This window comes from Mus musculus, chromosome 2 (assembly GCF_000001635.26).
Source record: "Mus musculus strain C57BL/6J chromosome 2, GRCm38.p6 C57BL/6J".
NCBI classification, from domain to species: Eukaryota; Metazoa; Chordata; class Mammalia; order Rodentia; family Muridae; genus Mus; species Mus musculus.
The window spans coordinates 27,939,564-27,958,747 of NC_000068.7; the positions used below are offsets into that span (position 1 = coordinate 27,939,564).

At 51.0% G+C, this 19,184-nt stretch overlaps 1 protein-coding gene across 2 annotated transcripts in view; it reads left to right on the forward strand.

Moving 5' to 3' along the window:
• Col5a1 (collagen, type V, alpha 1) overlaps positions 1-19,184 on the forward strand; it is a 153,130-nt gene that overhangs the window by 53,183 nt on the left and 80,763 nt on the right. For both annotated transcript variants that reach the window (XM_006497644.4, NM_015734.2), the window contains exons 5-11: positions 10,064-10,195; positions 11,064-11,195; positions 11,724-11,963; positions 12,710-12,883; positions 13,406-13,462; positions 18,659-18,700; positions 18,922-18,984. In XM_006497644.4, coding sequence (XP_006497707.1) covers positions 10,064-10,195; positions 11,064-11,195; positions 11,724-11,963; positions 12,710-12,883; positions 13,406-13,462; positions 18,659-18,700; positions 18,922-18,984 — 840 coding nt within the window. The remainder of the gene's footprint in view (positions 1-10,063; positions 10,196-11,063; positions 11,196-11,723; positions 11,964-12,709; positions 12,884-13,405; positions 13,463-18,658; positions 18,701-18,921; positions 18,985-19,184) is intronic.

Below are 19,184 nucleotides of genomic sequence, written 5' to 3' on the forward strand. Positions count from 1 at the left end.
GCCGTTCCCTGGCAACCGCTGAGCCCAGTCCTGTTTCCATCCTCATGGATAGGAAGTGTGGCCTGATGTGGTTTGGGACAGTGCCTAAGATCACAGAGTGTCATTCAGATGGGAAGCCAGGGGAGCTGGGCAGTGCTGGCTTCTGGTTCCACTCCTCTACCTGTGACAGCAATCAAGGCAGTCCTGGGAATGAGTCCAAGCCACACGTGCCTAGGTGTGTTTTGTATGGGCGGTGGAGAGGTCTACCCTAACCAGCTCTGGGGCATGGTTCTGGGAATGGCTTATGGCCAGGGAGTGTGGCAGTGAGGGCTCAAGATTCACTTGACTGGTACACTTGGGGCCACCTCTCCTGCAACCCGGAAGAAGAAGGGTTCATTTTCTCAGCTTATTTGCACATGTCCATTTGTGGGTGTGAGGTAGTCTGGGTGAAATGGTGAAATTGGCAAGGCAAGCACAGATCTGTGGGGATCCCTGCAGAGCACATTTTGATTTGGAGAGGGCTAGGTGTAACTGTCTTAGTGTAGGGGCTGCTGTGCCTCAGGGAGGAGAAAGAATGGAAAGGAAGAGGGACGTTGCAAAGCTCTGTGCTGTATGTGAGTCCACTGCATAGCCTCCAGGGTTGCAGACTCTCCAACAAAAGCTTTGCAATTTCCTCGGCCCAATGCAGCTTAGCTGAAACCTCATTATCGGCCGAGACAGAACTGACTCGCTCAGCAAAATGCTTTGGGCTCCATGAGCGCCAAGGACAGCATGATCTCAACTGTGTCCAAATGGAGATGGACTTGTCCTCCGCAGAAAAATGGGCCGCTCACTCGATGCTGCCAGTATGGCTGCACGGTCAGCACAGCGCACTGGAACAACAGTGATGGCCAACAGGCACTGGGACCAGAAGCTTGAAGAGGCTCAGTAGGGGCTCAGAAAGTAAGCTTGTACACAGAAGGGGGAAGGGCGGGCAAAGTCCGTCATGAGAGTTTCCTCAGGTGATTTAGGGTTGCCATAGGCAGGCTGTGTGGGGCTGCCAGTTCCGGGCTGTGACATTTGAAATGAAATGAAGTGATGGCCAGACTTGGCCTGGGCCCTGTAGGTAGAAGAGTGGGTTAGCCAGCTTCCTACCCTGTATTAGCCTGTGTGAATCTGCAGTGAGAGGGTGTCCTCTGTGGGGTGTGCACCGCTCCAAGTGAGCAGCTCTAGGGAGCTGGGAGGACTGCAGGCAACCTTCTTGCCAGGTGGTGTGTGACAGTGGTCTCATTTCTCTGTGTTCACACATCTGTGTCGTGTAGGAGACAAAAAGATGAAAGAAGCCATCCATCCTCTCACTTGGACGTGCAAGGAAAAGAGTATGGTCAGGCCTGGGGAAAATGGCACCTTTGCTGAAACACTGCAGTAGCCTTGAGAGAATTGGTGGACAACACTCGACCTTGCGTGAGGCGGCTCAGTCAGGGTTCTCTGTTCCCCATGTGAGCTCATATGGGGGATGGAGAGGGGTCTCAGTTCAGCTTGTGAGCTGCAGTTGAGAGGGAGAAATTGTGTCCTAGACACTCAGGTACCACTTCAGTGCTCTCTGAGGGCCAGCTGATTACTCTATAGAGGACCCTCCTATGACACACACATGTCATGCCTGTGTACATGTACACATGCAAGTCTGTACTTAGCTGTAGTACATACCTGCACATTCACGTGTGTACACAAAATCCATGCTTTATACCTATGAACACACTAGGCTACTTGAGATCTTGCTATTAGACCAGAAGACCTATGAGTGCAGCGGGGTGGGGGAGATGGAGTACAGGTAATGGGGTTGGGGGTAATGGGGGTGATGGGGTAGGGATAATGGGGTTGGGGGTAATGGGGGTGATGGAATAGGGATAATGGGGTGGGGTGATGGAGGTGATAGGGGTGGGGGTGATGGGGTAGGGATAATGGGGGTGGGGGTGATGGGGGGGTGGGGGTGATAGGGGAGGCCTTGTGGCACACTTGGGAAAACAGACCCTGGACTCCTGCACCAGAGACTTCTCCCTGGCTGTGCAGGAAGGCTGGACATGACATTAAAAGAGCCTCAGTGAGAGGCTGGATGGCCAGTGAGTCTACACAGGGGTAGAGAGTCTGGCTCTCCATAGAGAACCTATGTATGGCCCAATCCCAAATTTCAGCCAGTTGATCTTGGGTACCTGCTGCCAGAGCTCACCTGTGGGAGGGCAGCTGGCACTGACATCCTTATAGCAACCCAGTGCCTCTAGGTGCTGCCCATGAGCAATTCCAACTTACTGCCTATGCCAAGAAGCCAGGAGTGTCCTGGACTGCAGGCCTGAGACCTTCCGGTGTGCTCTTGAGTAGTGGGGGGTACAGGGGTGTTATAAGGCTAGCTTGGGGTTCTTGCTTCCTGCCTATATCCCTGCAGGATACTGCTGGGTCCTGATGTGGCCCTGAGGCCAGCTACCAACCCCCAGCCCTGCATGTTTAGAGCCTGTGTTTCTTCCTTTTCCATGATGTAACGAGGACATTGTGGGAATTCAAGGCTGTTGCACAGAGCCTGAATTTCTTCCAGGAAGCTTTGTCAGGATATTCTCAATATAAGACTCTGGCAACTGTTTGTTTTAAGATTATTTTATTTTATTTTATTTTATTTTATTTTATTTTATTTTATTTTATTTTATTTTATTTTATATGTGTGAGTGCTTTTGCCTGCATATGTATATGCACTTTATGCCCATGGAGGCAAGAAGAGTAGGATTTTTCTGGAACTGGAGATACAGGTGGCTGTGAACCACCAAGTGGTAGAAATTGAACCGAGATCCTCTGTGAAAGCTCTAAGTTCTCTTAATGGGCTGAGCCATCTCTTTAGCCTTGGGCTTGATTTTAACAAGTAGTTTGTGTCCACCCTGGGGCTTCCAGGGTTCTACTGTCCAGGCCACAGATGGTGGCTTCCAGAAAGTTTGCTGAGGCTGCATCTGGAGTGAACATGGCAGCCTCAGGAGGCTGAGCCTCTGACAAGGGTCCTCGAAGCCTCCTGCAGATCTGGCTCGTCCACAGGGGAGCAAGGCCATTGGGGACATCCTACAAAGTCTTAAGATTGTCCTGAACAGCTGCCCCCTGCTGGGGCTCCCTGCAGTGGGTGCCTGGACTCCAAACTATCACATATTCCTGGCCCAGAGAGAGGCAGATGTATCAGATTCACTCTAGAAACATTCCTGGGCTCCCGAGGGGTCTGGGGAGTCCTCTGGGATGCCTTTGAAGTTGCAGGGGCAGAACTTGTTCTATCCACCTCTACCCCAGCCTCTTGAGACCCACCACATCAGAGACTTCTAGAGTCTTTGGACATGGATTTTTAGACAAGACACTTGTGTACAAGACTGCTGCCTGTCCGCCATCCATTGTAGCGCTGCCTGCCTATCTATCTATCTATCTATCTATCTATCTATCTATCTATCTATCTATCTATCTATCTATCTGAGACATGTTCTCCTGTAGATCAGGCTGGCCTTGAACTTCTAATTTTCTTGCTAGTGCTGAGTTATAAGCTACCACAAACCCAGGGCTTTGCACTTGCTAGACAAGCATTCGACTAACCAGTCATCATTCCACTTTCACTAGGTTAGCAATGGTTCCAGGGACCTGGGAGTGCCTTAGCACAGTGCTCTGCATTCTGCATTGCACTCCAACAGGGCTGAGACCATGTGATAGCTCCCAGTCAAAGGTAGCCCAGGATGGAGGTAGGGTCTTCTCAGAGCCAGACTGGGTTTTCAGCCTTCCTCTTGGTCCAGCGTCTCCTCCCACTTCTCACAAGGTCTGGAAGGAGTCTATGATGATGTCATGGCACCTTTACCCTGTCCTCACACCCCCACACTGTGGCACACACAACTGGGGTACAGAAACAGGTACAGGGTAGAGCTACTGCCCTACCCTCTTGTCCTCCTGTCCTGCAGAGAGCTCCTTGTCCCTTGGTAGACTTGCTGGGCACTGGGCATTCAAGGCCCTTCTCCCCTATCCTCACGTGCAGTGAAGAGAAGCTGGATGGGCTGGAGGCCCCCTGGGCCAAGACAGGTTTACCCAGCTCCCCATAGGGCTTGGGGATGGATGGGTTAGGAAGGCAGGGACTCCTTGCCCAGCCACATCTAGACTGAGAACGTTGGTTGTCTGAAGCCAGCTTCACCTGAGTTCTGGAGTAGGCACATAGGGACATGGAGCTCTGCACCAGTTCCTGGAGCCCTTTACCCAATCATGGAATGAGTTGTCATGTGGTGTGTACCCACACTCAGCAACAGCGAGCCACCTTACTCCAAGCCTGCTCTCTGGACTGCTGTGATGGATTGCAGAGATGTGCTAGACAGGTTTCCTGGAGAGACAGAGCCCGTAAGGGGCAGTGATCACCAACATCCTAGCTGCTAGATCCCAAAGGCTCCCAGTGCTACATCGCCTCCCAAAGGCATCTCTTCCTCCCATCAAGTGTGTTTATTTACATGTCAAGCTATGGACTTAAAGAGAAAGTATTTTATTTGAACTGGATGACATTTGAGCTACGGGTCGTGTTGCTTAATGAAGATGCATGGTTTTCATGCACCGTTCTGCCACAAGGCTCTCATCTGTGGGAGTTTAGAACACAAGCCTCCGGGACAAGTATGGGAGGGAGGGAGTCAGGGCGGTGGGCACCTCTGCTGGCCTCAGAGAAGGTGTGGAGGAGTGATAGGAGGGAGGCATCTAGACTGGATGTCAGTAGGGGAAGGTACTATGTAAGCTACCGAGAGAGGATCACTGGGGCCCTGTCCCCCCCCCCATTCTCTTGTCCCCCACCTCGCTGTTCCCCCTGCCTCCATTTGCTGCAGTGCAGGCTGCAGACAGCCTCAAGCAGCAGCAGGTAGCTTTGTGCATGTTTTCTCTGTTCCCCCATCCCACTGTGACAGGGGCTGAAGCCTAGGGCTAGTCTAAGACAGGAAGGTGCATCCATCCTACCTCTGGTCCCCAAGGGTCCAGAGTGAGCAAGACCACCCTTCTCTCAGCTGCCTCTTGCACAACTGTTTTTCTCATCTTATGGAAGGGGCCTGGCTCCAGTACATAGTACTGGTGTGGAATGTGGTGTGGTGGTGTGGAATGCTGGCGTACCGATTCTGATTGCTACAGGCACAAACGAGGTAGCCACTATCCTGCTTGCTGGTGGAAAGAACCCTTTTCTGTCTGCAGTCTGGATAGGAGTTTGCCTGCTGAGGTGGGGTCAGGTGTGGTGGGTCAGCTGGTGGTCATGGGTACTGGGCTCATGAGTTACCTCTGCAACTCAATGTTAGTTTCAACCCTCAGCTTGGCCCAGCCTAAAGTCACCCGAGAAGGGAGTCTCAGTTGAGAGACTGCTCAGATCAGATTGGCCTATGAGCATGTGTGTGAGGCTTGTTCTTGATTGATTATCATTTGACAGAGTCTAGCCCAGGTTGGGTTGCTTTATTCTTTAGGTACGTTGTCCTGGACTATGGAAGAGAGCTAGCTGAGCTGGGCAGGGGTGTACTTCTTTAAGCCCAGCACTTGGGAGGCAGAGGCAGGCAGATCTCTGAGATTGAGGCCAGCCTGGTCTACAGAGTGAGTTCCAGGATAGCCACGGCTACACAGAGAAAGACGAAAACAAACAAACAAGGTAGCTGAGCATGGATGTGTGAGGGAGCCAGCAGGCAGCATTCTCCATGGCTTCTGTTCTACTTTAGCTGTGAGTGAGCTCTCTCTTAGAGGTAATGCTTCACGGAAGAGCAAATAGGTGTACCTTCACGTCCCTGACCTGCACTTATGCAGTCATGGCCTGTGACCTGGAAGGGAAAGCCAAATGAATCCATTCCTCCTTAATTTGTTTCTGTCAGAGTGCTTTGTCAGAAATGGAAAGGAAGATAGAGTACCCTGAGACCAGGGTCAGTGGCCTCTCCTGGTCCTCATGTGACGGTCACTAGGCAGACCTCAGGAGGAACTGTTGGCCCCTCCTTTTCCATAGAGGTCAGGGCTTGGGATCTCGTCTGCTATGGGTACAGGGAGGAGAGAACCATGTGTAGACCACACTGGACGCAGGCTTGCTCAAGGATACTCCGAATCCCTTGATCCTTACAATGGGTTTTCCGAACCCCAGTGAGGCTAGGGTGTGGAACTAAGCTTTGGGGTTCAGGGGGCGCAGCCTTTGATGTATTCTGAGCCTGCTTTTCCATCTGTCAGTGAGCATTCACTCCTACTTTAACCCAACCCTAGACCTGTTTCATCTCAGAGATAGGAGTTGGGGATGACAAGGGACCCTAGATCACAAGACACCCACACTCTCCTTCTCAGGTCCTAGAAGGCCATCATGAGTCCATACTCAGTGACTACAGGTGACACATCCATACAGGTGACACTGCCATGGCTCAGTAGATAGGAGGCCACATCTAGACTTCCTGCCCCTCCAACCTCCAGGTTAGCCTGGGGTCCAGCTCACAGAAAAGTTCACACTCCACCTCATGGAAAGCAGGGATAAAGGGCTTCCTGTATTGTGCAAGAAGATCATTTCTTCCTCCCCACCTCCCGAGAGCAGAGCAGAACTGTGGGTTCAGGACCAGAGGTAGTCCTGAGATCTTGCTAGAAAAGGGTCCCGAGAAGCTCAATGATTACATGGTCTTGGGAGGATGTGACATTGTCAGAAAAGCACAAGGTGAATCTGTGGTGTGGACAGAATGTGAGCACCACTGTGGAGCTGTTCTGTGTCAGAGTTACATCTGCAGTGTGTGCCACAGTGGCCTGGACTTAGGAGGTGTGTGATAACTCTTGAATGGACAGGTTAACGGATGGACACATGGATGGATGGATGGATGGATGGATGGATGGATGGATGGATGGATGGGTGAATGGATGAATGGGTGGGTGGGTGGGTAGATGGATGACATGGGTGGGTGGATAGACAAGTGATATACAAGGATGATAGATGGATGAATAGATGACATTAATAAATGGATGGATGAGAGGTGGTTATCTGAATGATATGCATGAGTAGATGGAGGGCATTCATGGCTAGATGGATGAATGGGTGAACAAATGAATTGTGTGAATGGATGGATGGATGGGTGAGGAGATAGGTGAGGAAGAGCTGGGGGTGTCACTCATGGTAATAATGGAAATGTTTCCTTCCTGTTTCGGGTGCTCACTATTTACTGTTGACTCCCTCTGAGCCCCTCTTTCTTGCCCTGTGGCTTTGCTAATGATTCCTGTGGTCTGGTCCTCGCCCATATTTCAAGTGTCTGATTCTCTCTGTTCTTCATCCTGCCTGAGTCCTCTCCCGGCTCCACCCCTGCAATTCCACATCCCACTGTCCCCCGAGGATGTTTCTCCTCACCTCTCACGGATACCCAGGTTTGTTATTGGACACTTTGGTTACGCCAGTTTGCCTGGAGGATCATGGCCTCCTCAGTGTCGTGTGAATTGGATATTGTTCATTTTGTGCTCAGTTTTCACAGAGAGAAAGCAAATCTCAGACAGGCTCCAGGCCACACAGCCAAAGAGCTGGCTAGTTTCCCACACCTGACTGCCTACGTGTGGAGTACTCTATGCTTCTGTGCCACCGAAAGTTGGGGTTCCCACACGTTCCCATCTCCCCTCCACCTCTGAACTAGTAGTAGAGGCAGACACTACAATCTGCTCTGCTTTGGTAGGAACCCCACAATCCTCTTATCAAGGTCTTCAGAGAGGAGAGGAATCTTTGAAATGAGCTGGGAGCCCCCCTCCTTCCACACTCTGGGTGACTTGTCATGGCCACAGGGACCCAGCACTGCAGATCCATCAGGACTGCGGAGCCCAGCTAGAGAGGCAAAGATGCCATTGAGCATACAGCCCTGCAGAGGCTTTGGAAACCAGGGAGGTAGCAATTCTGCCTGGGATGAAGAAAAAGCCCAAAATAAACCTGAGAGACTGTGCTGTCTTCCAGACAGCACGCAGGCCCCGTCCCTGCAGCTTATTGCTGGAAAGTTTCAGACTAAGTCTGTCCTTAGCCAGAATATATTACATATTCTATTCCAGTATAGTGTAATATATTACAGTATAGTCTTGGTGGTAGCGCTGTGTGATGGATGGACTTCAAGCACAGAGAACTCCACACCTGGCACAGCCCTGGGTCACCTTTGTTTGCTGTACTGTTTCCATTGTGGTCTTCAGAGTGCTTGGATGTTCTGGCACTTTCTGCCCCAGCCCTGAGCCCACTGGCAGGAAATCACTGGCCCCTTGTGGAGCACCTTCACAGGCCTTGCCTCACCTGCTCCTGCACACTGAGCCCTACTTTCCTTGGCCACGGAATGGGGGTTAGTGGGTGTGCTGTGATGGCCACAGTGGGAGGCCATGAGCAGGTCCTTCACCCTGTGCTCAGTAAGTGGAAACACTCGCTCTCCTGGTCACTGTCACTAGAAAAATCTGATGGACTGGGAGGACCCAGCCCCTGTCTAAAGCTGGCTCTTGTCCTTGTGGGAAGGGTATGCACACATTGTGTTCACGGTCCCTGCAGGCTCTTCATCCTACACTGTCTGCATGTCTTGATGAGAAAAGGGTGTAGTGCATGATTCTGTGAGCTCAGCTGCTCCGTGAGCAGGTGTCGCCTGAGCAGCTGGAAAGTTCCAGATTCAGCTTTGTGGGGTCATCTGGGCTATGACTTGTTCCTGTGGCATTCATCATTGATTCTACTTACCTGTCATCTTTGGATGGACACGTGGTGCTACCACTCTGGGGCTATTGACAATACTGCTATGAGAGTGTGTGTACATTTATGTGTGTGTATGTATATATATACATGTATATGTATGTATATGTATATATATATACACACACACATATATATATGTATATATACACATATACACATATATATATATATGTGTGTGTGTGTGTGTGAATATATGTGTGTAGGTATATATATATGTTGTGTGTATGTTTGCATGTTTGTGTATATATATATATATATATGTATATGCATGTGTCTATGTTTGTATATATGTATGTGTGTATGTATATGAGTGTGTATATGTGTGTGTATATATGTTTATATGTGTGTGTGTATATGTATAAATGTGTGTATGTATGTGTATATATATTGTGTGTGTATTTGTATGTATATATATGTATGTGCATGTGTGTATGTATATATGTATGTGTGTATGTGTGTATGTGTGTGTATATATATATTTATATGTGTGTGTATGTATGTTCGTATGTATGTACATATATGTGTATGTGTGAGTGTATTGGCCTGAGTTCTTTTCACCTTTACAGGTGAAATGACTTGAGAAAATTTGTTCCAGTGTTTGCTCTAGTTTCCAGGTTTGGAACTTCTGGGTCATGTGGTAATTCCATGTTTAACTCAATAAAAAAGCAAACATTGCATCTTAAAGAAACATCCCTCAGTACTGGAGGCTGATGGTGACAGGGACATGCCCTCCTGATTCTAGGGCAGCTGCATTTATACTTGGTAACTGCAGTAACTGTGAGCACCAAGCTAGCAAGTGTGCAAGAGGTGTTTGGTAGATGGATGGATGAACTATGGTGGATGGATGGATAGTTGAGTGAATTGTGTAGAAGGATACATAAGTAGATGGATGGGCGGGTTAGTAGCTGCCTGCCTGGCAGGCTGTTGGCTAGATGAAAAGGTGGATAAATGAATGAGTGGGTGACAGCAGGGGTGGGTGGAGGGTTGATTAATTGAAGGGTAGATGAGCAGATAGGTTGGTGGGTAAATGGATGGATGGATGGATGGATGGATGATGAGTGGATGGGTAGGTGACTAGATGGATGGACGAATGGATGGATGGGTGGGAAGGTGAATAACGAATGGTTAGATACTAGATGAATGGAAGGTAGATAAGAGCATAGGTGGGTGGGTAAATGGATGGGAAGATGAGTCCCTGGATGGGTTACTAGCTTAAGTAGCTCTTGAGAGCAGCGTCTGCTGGGAAGAAGTGTGCTCCTGAGGATAGCTCCTTGCAAGGTCTCTTCTAGGCTTCTCTCCTGCCCACGACATCAGGCTGGACCCCCGAGTTCCCAGACCCCCATGGGTGTCTGCATTGTTTGCTCAGGAGCTCTTGTCTGTTTGCAGGGTGACATCCAACAGTTGCTTTTCGTCTCTGACAACCGAGCTGCCTATGACTACTGTGAGCACTACAGCCCCGACTGTGACACTGCGGTCCCTGACACACCTCAGTCACAGGACCCTAACCCGGATGAATATGTGAGTCATCTCTGGCTGGGTTCATGGTGGCAGCACAGGCGGAACCCCAGGATGGTTCAGAGTCGGCAGGGTTGTGGTTATAAAGGATTCTGGAAGCCAGAGGACTGAGTTTTCAGCAAACTGTAGGGGAAGCAGTGTATGATGTCTGACCCACCTTACCACAGAGGAGCTCCCCCTGACCCACACATACCTTGATCAAGTCTCTCAAGGGAGTGTCATCAACAACTGTGTCCCTTAGCTCTCCATATGCATCCTTAGATGAATGCAGACAGACAGTTGTCCTTTGCCCTCAGCCTGTGGCCTCAGTTGTTTTTTAGAGCTCGGTTGATTCCCTCATGGGCACCTGAAATTTTTTAATAGGGCATGCCCGGCCCTGTGTATATTGGACATGACTCCGAGAAACAGTAAGTCTGAAGGGCCGCCATGTCTGTCCCCTTGGTCCCTCTCCTCATTTCCCACTCTGCTGGGTCACTCTCCTCATCCCCTGTGCCCTCCTCCAGCCCCCCCCCCCCAGGTCCCTGGTTTGTATTTGAGGACAGAGTGCCTGTTAGTGACTGTGAACCCCTTTCACTGGGCACCCATGCTTTGGGGCTAAAGGTGAACTTTGCTGGTCTGGGTTTGATTTTTATGGGTCACATGTAACCACTTTTAGGGCTCAGCTTTTGCTGACCTCTCAGTAACGTGTGGGGTCATCCTTCCCCATGCTAGGCTTCTGGGGAGAGGCTGAGGCAAGAGCCCTATCTGAGGACCCCTGGGACTTGACAGTGCCTTATGGCACTGCTTTTTCACCCAAGTAGGACAAGGTGGTTGATAGGCTGCTTTGGTAATACATTCCTTTTCTTCTCCACATGGGCACCATTGACCTCAGTACCCAGAAGGAGAGGGTGAGACCTATTACTATGAGTATCCATATTATGAAGACCCTGAAGACCCGGGAAAGGAGCCTGCCCCTACTCAGAAGCCAGTGGAAGCTGCCAGAGAAACCACAGAGGTTCCTGAGGTCTGATCTGGACTGGGCTGGGCTAGGGAGGTTCCTGGTTCCCCTAGGCCACAGGGTTGAGAGCCAGAGGCTATGGGCATTATGGCACACTAATAGGACATTGTGGACCTATAATCCTATCCCTTGGGACGATGAAGTAGGAAGTAGGAACTCATGAAGTAAGCATGAGTTCTGGGCCAGCCTGGGCTACAGGGTAAGAGGCCACCCCATCTCCCCCCCGCCCCCTCATACACACATGGAAGCTTAAGCTGTTGTTGGATATCTGGAAATATCCTGATATGTCACTAGATGGTCCTTCACCAATTCATGACATCTTGGTACCTGATCTCACACACACACAGACACACACACACACACACCACAATGGTTGCCTCCCTCATTTTCTCTGCCTTCCAGGAATGGAGGGCCTTCGTGTAACTCCATGCCCACACTTTGCTGATCACTGATGTGCTAGGAGGATGCTGGCTTGGGAGCTTGGGAAATCCTGGATCAGGTATCTGACTGCCTCTTTCTACACTCTGCCCACAGGAGCAGACCCAGCCCCTACCCGAAGCCCCTACAGTGCCTGAGACCAGTGACACGGCTGACAAGGAGGACAGTCTAGGGATCGGGGACTATGACTACGTGCCCCCAGATGACTATTACACTCCACCCCCATATGAAGACTTTGGATATGGCGAGGGTGTGGAGAACCCTGACCAGCCCACCAACCCCGACTCAGGGGCTGAGGTCCCCACCAGCACCACTGTTACCTCCAACACCTCCAATGTAATTGCCTTCCTTCCAGTTTGTATTGATCTCGGGGGCAGGGGTGGAGAGGGGGCAAAGGCTTCGTGGCTCTGGGTCACTGCTGAGCACGAACCTCCTTGGGTGGCCTTCCTTGTCCACACTCCACACCCTGGCTCCCGAGTCCTCAGTAGCAGGGTTGAGTGTGGTTTAGAAGCCATTGGCTTTTCTGAGTTTATTTCAGTTCCCCCTGAAAAATGGGTAGAATATCTCCGTGGGCTCTGCATTCTTGCTCTCAGGGTAGCTCACATAACACTGTAGTTTTGGGATACAGGAGTTCCATCCATGAACATCACTGGTGGTTACCCATGCTACCAGAATAAAGCTCATAGCCCACTGTGTTCTTCACTATTGGAAAGAGCCCCAGTTTCCAGTGTGCAAACTCTTAATCAGCAACTGAACGCAGACCTCCCCAGGGATAGAGTCAGCTTTGAGGGACACTGTTGCTCCTTCCTGCCCTGACTTGTTATAGTGTCTTAGGTAGCCTGGAGAACCATCCCCATGGTGGCCGGGAGGTATGCAGAGAACCTTTGGGGGCCACAGGTCTTCCCTCATGGAATCCCCCTTGGACTTTATCTTTAGATGTTCTGTGGTGGGGCCACTGACAGCTCTATGCAGGAAGTGCTAGGCTCAGTGCCTGCTAGGCAGAGCCTGCATGTGGCCAGGCAGAGCCTGCATGTGGCCAGCCTCCCAGAGTGACTCTGCCACTTCCCTCCCTTAATCTGCAGCCAGCTCCAGGAGAAGGGAAGGATGACCTGGGCGGCGAATTCACCGAGGAAACCATCAAGAATCTAGAGGAAAACTACTATGACCCGTACTTTGACCCCGACTCCGACTCCAGTGTCTCTCCATCAGAGATAGGGCCAGGCATGCCCGCTAACCAGGACACCATCTTTGAGGGGGTAAGAGACTCAGCTTCTCTCTGCATCCCAGGGCATCTAGGTGGTGAGAAAGGGCCAGCGCTTTTAGAAGTCTGAGGGTGACTGAGTGAGGCAAGAGTGACATGGGCTGCCATGCATTTCAACTATTAATTAATTAATTAACTAGCTAGAGACACGTTCTCACTATGTAGCCCTGGCTGTCCAGAAACTCTCTATGTAGACTAGACTGGCCTGGTACTCACAGAGATCCACCTGCCTCTGCCTCCCAAGTTCCAGGATTAAAGGCGTGCGCCACCATGCCTGGCTGAGCTTCATTCTTTAAAGTAGCCTCTCTGATTCCTGTTATGGTCATCTGTGCCTCACTGCCTGTCTATGCTGGTGTATACATGGCTAAGGGTGGGGATGGGAGGTCTATTTCAGCTTGCTATCTTCCTCCAGTTATGAGGAGAGGTGACTAGCTGTGGGGAGAATTTCACCCTGGTTTTGCACAAGTTTTGTGTCATGTGGATTTTCTGTTCCTTTTCTCTCTCCCCATCTTTCCAGATTGGAGGACCCCGAGGTGAGAAAGGGCAAAAGGGAGAACCAGCCATCATTGAGCCGGTAAGGATTTCTGGTGGTGGTGGTGGTGGCGGTTGCAATGGTGGTGAGTGTGTGTGTGTATGTGTGTTTGTGTGTGTGTGTGTGTGTGTGTGTGTGTGTGAGAGAGAGAGAGAGAGAGAGAGAGAGAGAGAGAGAGAGAGAGAGCGCACTGTGGTGTCCTCTAACAAGCTCATGATGATTTGTAGGGTGTGGACAGATTGTGGGTCCCACTGTCTGCCTACCAAGCCATGCAAGAAGCCACACCCATGTACTCTACATCCTTTGTATCACAGATTCTTGGGAGAGGCTCTGGGGAGTCAGGGAATATTCTAGAGTTTAGTAAAGGTGATAGATCACACGTGTTTGTCCTTGTAGAGAAGGCAGAGGCCAGAGCACCTCTGCAGAGATTTCCTCAAGAGAAGGCACACAGACCATGAGAGGAAGGCTAAGCCAGGGGCTGGGTGGGAAATTTCTAGTGTAGGTAGCAGGCAGGGGGCAGTTAGTTAGGGCCTTCACCTCTCTGTGCCCTTTATGCCTCCACTTGAGCCTGTTTGCTGCAACAGGAAAGATCTGAAGCCATGCCAAGGGAATGTAAGCAGTGTTGAGGTAGGATTCCCCTTTGTGTAAAGCCCCATGTTATTAGACAGTGGAATCCTGGGTAAGCTAGCACCAGGGCCTGTAGAGAATGTGATTGTGTGCCATCCATGGCCCTCCTGGGTCAGAGTTTTGTGAGAGTCTGCCTTGGATAGGGCATTCTGGACCAGCTAGGTGCTGTGGCCTGCTTGGGTCTCAGAACTGTTGAGGTCAGGGTCTTGGCCCCAGACAACAGAAAGCTGTGTGATTGGCTGAGCTGGGCTTGGTGGACCTGGGAATGTGGACTCAGACCTGGCTTTGCCCCCAAGGAGCCGGCCACTGAGGTCGTCCATCCTAGCATCCTGTGAGTACACAAGGGAGGAAGTACTTGTCCTACATCATGGCCATTGCCAGGCTGAACAGCTGTCAGCTCCGGTGCCAGGATCAGCTTCTGGGACACTGCCAGGATCAGCTCCTGGGACTGAGTTTATAATGTGACCTTGGGACTTCCTAGGAGAGAGAAGCAGCCTCATAGGGCCCCCACCCTCTTGCAGGGAAAGAGCCTTGCTTGGCAGTGCTTAGTAGGCCAGTGGGCCAGGGCAAGCTCCCTGGCTTGGCTTCTCCTGGCCAAGGGGAGCCTTGGATGGAAGCCTCTTTCTGGTTCCAAGGGCTCTGCCTGCTGCTTGTGCCCCTGGCTCCCCCTGGCAGTGAGCCTGAGGACACAGAGGCTCTTCCCAGATCTCTTCCTAGATCTCTCTATGGGTCCAGAGAAAAGATCCTTACCTGAGGCTGTAGGATCAGGGCCCAAATCAGTGCATGGATTGCACACAGCGAAGGGTGCAGAGCATAAGGTTAGCCCAACATGGGGCTTTTTGCTCAACCTCATGAGAAATTTCAACTGAAGTTCATGTTCATGGGAGAAGGAAATTCCTGAAGAGGAGCATCCTAAGGGACTAGAGACTTATCCCCTGGAACATGTCTGAGGCTTTTTCTCTTCCACACCAGAGGAAGGCTGTGGCACAGATGCCCCCCCTGCTGTGCTGGGCCTTCTTAGAGCACCACATCAACTGCACTTGGCCCCAGGTGGACTTGGCCATCACTTGCAGCCCATTGATGGGCTCCCTGGTGCTTCACTAAAAGGGGCGTCTTTCCCGAGTCAATGATGTTCCAGAGAAGGCAGGCACCTGAGGCTCTGTGGGCTTCAAGGGTGGTCCCCAGTTTCAGAAGTGGTTGGGTCATACCTTTGAATAAGACTTACTTAAGCTTATTGTGTGTAGAGTTGGCACCCCAGTTCTGGGAGGAGAGAGGGGCATGCAGAGAGTTCCACTAGAGGGCTGCCCTGAAGAAGGCTGTGGGTGAAGGTGAGCCAGAGACAGCACTGAGAATGTAGAGGTGGCCTGCCGGACACCATCTCTATCTACATGGTCCAGTTCCTCTTCTCTGGGAACAGCACAAGCCATCTGGAGGCAGTTACAGAAGGGGCCCACCCCCTCCTGATGCTTGCTTCTTCCCAGCTTCCTCAGAGTGTCCACAGGGCCTTTGGTGAGTCCCCATGGAGAGAAATGTAAACATTTGGAATTGTCAACCCGGAGAATTGCCAGATGTCTTCACAGTCTTAGCCATACATAAACAGATGGAGGCCCTGGGGACTGGTGGTGCATACCCTGCCCTGTGTCGGGGTGGCTGATATCCCATCCCCTACATCTGCCCCACAGAATAGGTTTACACCAACTGCTGGGCACAGGGTCAGTGCAACCCTGCATCCAGAAGGACCTGGCAGGCCTTTTCCACCGAGGTTCAGCTCCTCTCATTTGTCAGCAAGACAAGGGGTTCCTCAAAAGGACAGATCTAGCTTGGCTGAGATGGGGGAAGATCCAGCAATGCCCTTGGCATCAGCCCACACTGGGTCAGGGACCACTAAGTCCTGATTGGACACCTCTTACCTGTTGGACCTCAAGCCGTTCCTGGTTTGTCTTTTTCTGAGACGATGTTTCAAGTATCCCAGGCTGGCCTTGCTATGCACTTGAGGATGACTTTGAACTCCTGCTTCTTCCTTCCTTTTCTGAGTCCTGGGATTGTAGACCATACCCAGTAACGACAGTGCTGAAGTTCAAACCCGTGGCTTTGGCTATGCTAGGCAATGTCTGCTGTGCGAGCCCAGCCCGACTCTGACATTGCTTTTAGTTCTGCTTAGCAGGTGAATGGACCACTGCTTAGCAGATGAACGGACCACTGTTAAGGATGGGAGCTGCAAATGACAGTACATACCTATGATACCAGGAAGGTTGAGGCAGGAGGATCTGAGCTCTGGGATAGCCTAGGCTACAGAATGAAGTTTGGTCAAGCCTGAGGTCTTCTGTTTCTGAATTTTTGTTTAACCATATGTACTTAAAGTAACAAAACAGCTTTTCATTTGTGTGTGTGTGTGTGTGTGTGTGTGTGTGTGTGTGCACATGCATGTGCACACACATGCTTTTTGGTATGGGTATGTGCAGTGCATACCTGTGGGTGTATGTACATATATACAGATGCCAGAGGTAGATGCCAGTTGACTTTCTCAATTGCTCTCCACTTTATTTCCTAAAGATTAAAGAAGATTAGTATGTCATAAGTGTCTGCTGTGTGTGTGCAGGTGCCCTCAGCATCCTGAAGAGGGCTCCCCAAGAATTACGATGGTTGTGATAAGCTCAGCAGTTGGCTAGACTGCTGGGCTAGTGAGCTCCAGGGCTCCACCAGTCTCCGGTACAGGTGCACACCACCATGCCTGGCTTTTGGATTATATTGTATGTATGTATGTATGTATGTATGTATGTATGTATGTATGTATGTATTTTGGATACTAGGGATCTAGACTCATGCTCACACACTTTATTGACTGAGCCATCTCTGCAGCCCTCAGGCAGGATGCTTTGACATTTCTGAGTTACATACAGTGAAGAGCTGAGCCTGCCACCCAGTGCCTTTCTTTGTGTGAACGTGGGCAGCATGTGCGTGGCTGTGTTGGGAGTTAGTGGGGGTAGCTGAGTTTACTCCTTACAGGCAACCAGTGACTGCAGCCCTGTAAGCCACAGAGACCATTTCCTGTAGTTGCGAGCCCCAGTGCATTCAGTGGTAGGTGGGTTGGTGAGGTACAGGGTAGAGATAGCGTGCCTCAGAAGAACATGGGACCGGGCTGCTTCCTCTATCCTTTTTAATCTGACCTGGGTGATCCAGGACTGACCTCCTGTGAGATCCAGCAATGCTGCCCCCGCTCTGCAAAACAACAGTATGTGTATCTGGAAAGACAGCTGCTGTCTCCTGGGCCCTGCAGTGTTCCCCTTAATCTCCCTTCCCAACTCCTGAGTCTTCCCAGCTGCCTGTCAGAGGAAATGGGAAGTGGGAGATGAGCAGCTTGGATGAGTTCTCCGTGTACATCGAACGCACAAATATTTCTCCTCGGCGCATCTGTGTAAACATGGTGTACGGCTTCCTAGAGACCAGAGGACCTCATAGGCAGTGTGAATAAGGCTTGTGTGTGTGTGTGGCACTTTGCAGCCCCTGGTCAGTTGTACCTCACCTCACCCCACACTCCTTGGCTATGGTTGACCAGCCTGCCAGGCCTCACACCTATGCCTACATAGGTCTTTTTTCACTTGTCAAGACTAAGCCCAAGTTTGACAAGAGAGTTGTGGGCTTTCAAAGACATATCTGAGGCATCCATTATCCTGGGAGAATAGCCATTCCTAGTTTCCTTTGGCTGGGAGACTAGAAAGGGACCTGGCCCAGGGCCAAGGCCTCCAGCCACTCACTCATTATTCTTGCAATCTCGAGAGTGAATAGGCAGACACTATGCCTGTCTTGCACGTGGCTAGCCTGCAGGCATGCAAGTGTCTCGACAGGGTCCTGCAGCTATCGACCCAAAGCCTGTCCAGACTCTTGAGTACCAGCCCCACAGGACTCTTGTGTTGATTTTGCCCCCCTCTACTCATGCCCCAAGCACAGATCCTCTTTCCTAAGGTATACGTGGGGACTCAGAAATTCAATGTTCTAAGTGGGTGGTGGTAGGGAGACCAAGAGAAATCTGGGAGTACTTTTTGAAAGAGGACATCCAGAAATACAGATCCTAGAACAGAAAAGCTCTCTTTTCAAGACAGAGCCAATAGACAAGAGGAGGGGGTTGGGCACAGCAAGGGTTAGTGGCAGGATGGACCAAGGGCCCAGGAATGATGGAGAGAAGAGTGATGTCAGCAGGGCGCTGGGCAGAGGAGGGACTGAGCCTTCTGCTGGCTGAGGCAGGAGGCCTGACTACCCTAGGCCTTCCTAGCTTTTCCCATCAGTCCACCTGGGGTCCTGGGCCCGGGGTCCATTCTGTCCTTCCAGATACTCTTCAGACAGACAGCAAAGACAGCACAGGAGTTGTGTCTGGGCTCTGTTTTCTCATTTTGGCAAATTGCGGTGTTTTTGTCAAAGTTGTGTTTGAGGGGCGCCCGTGGGCCCCTGGTCACTGGCTGGAGTTCTGCAAAGATAGAGTGCTCTCCCAGCACAGGCTATTTCCCATGAGCCCTAGCAGGACCGACTGACCTCTTGGCTGACTGTTGTCTACCCAGTTTGGAAGCTGGGTTGGGCTCCTGGTCTTAGCTGCCCCCTTTCTCTTTCTCTCTGCAGGGGATGCTGATCGAGGGGCCCCCTGGCCCTGAAGGCCCTGCTGTGAGTGCCTGGTTTTATTAGCCTCTGACTTGTGACAGGAACTACGGGGGGGGGGGGAGGAGGTGGGGATCTCCTGGATAGAAAGTTGGATACTCCTCACTTTCGCAGATACCCGGGCAAGGACTTCCCTGACCCTGCTTCTGTTCTCACTTAACTAGAGGAGAAGGTCTTTGCCCTGAGGCCAGGTCTGAAACTCTGTCTTGACTTTATTTTAATTCCAGGGTCTTCCAGGACCTCCAGGAACTACAGGTCCTACTGGCCAAATGGGTGACCCTGGAGAAAGGGTAAGAGACCACAGTTCAGTGCCAAGACCATGGACTCTGGGGGTTGTCTGTGTATTCTTCCTCCTGCCTGTAGGCTGTCTTCCCTCCCCGCTCTGGATCCTGTGTTGTTATTCAATGTAGAAATGACAGTAAGAACAACCACTCCTTCCTCAAATTGCCCCTCTTCCCAGGGCCAGCCCATGTCACCCCCTCAGATCTTT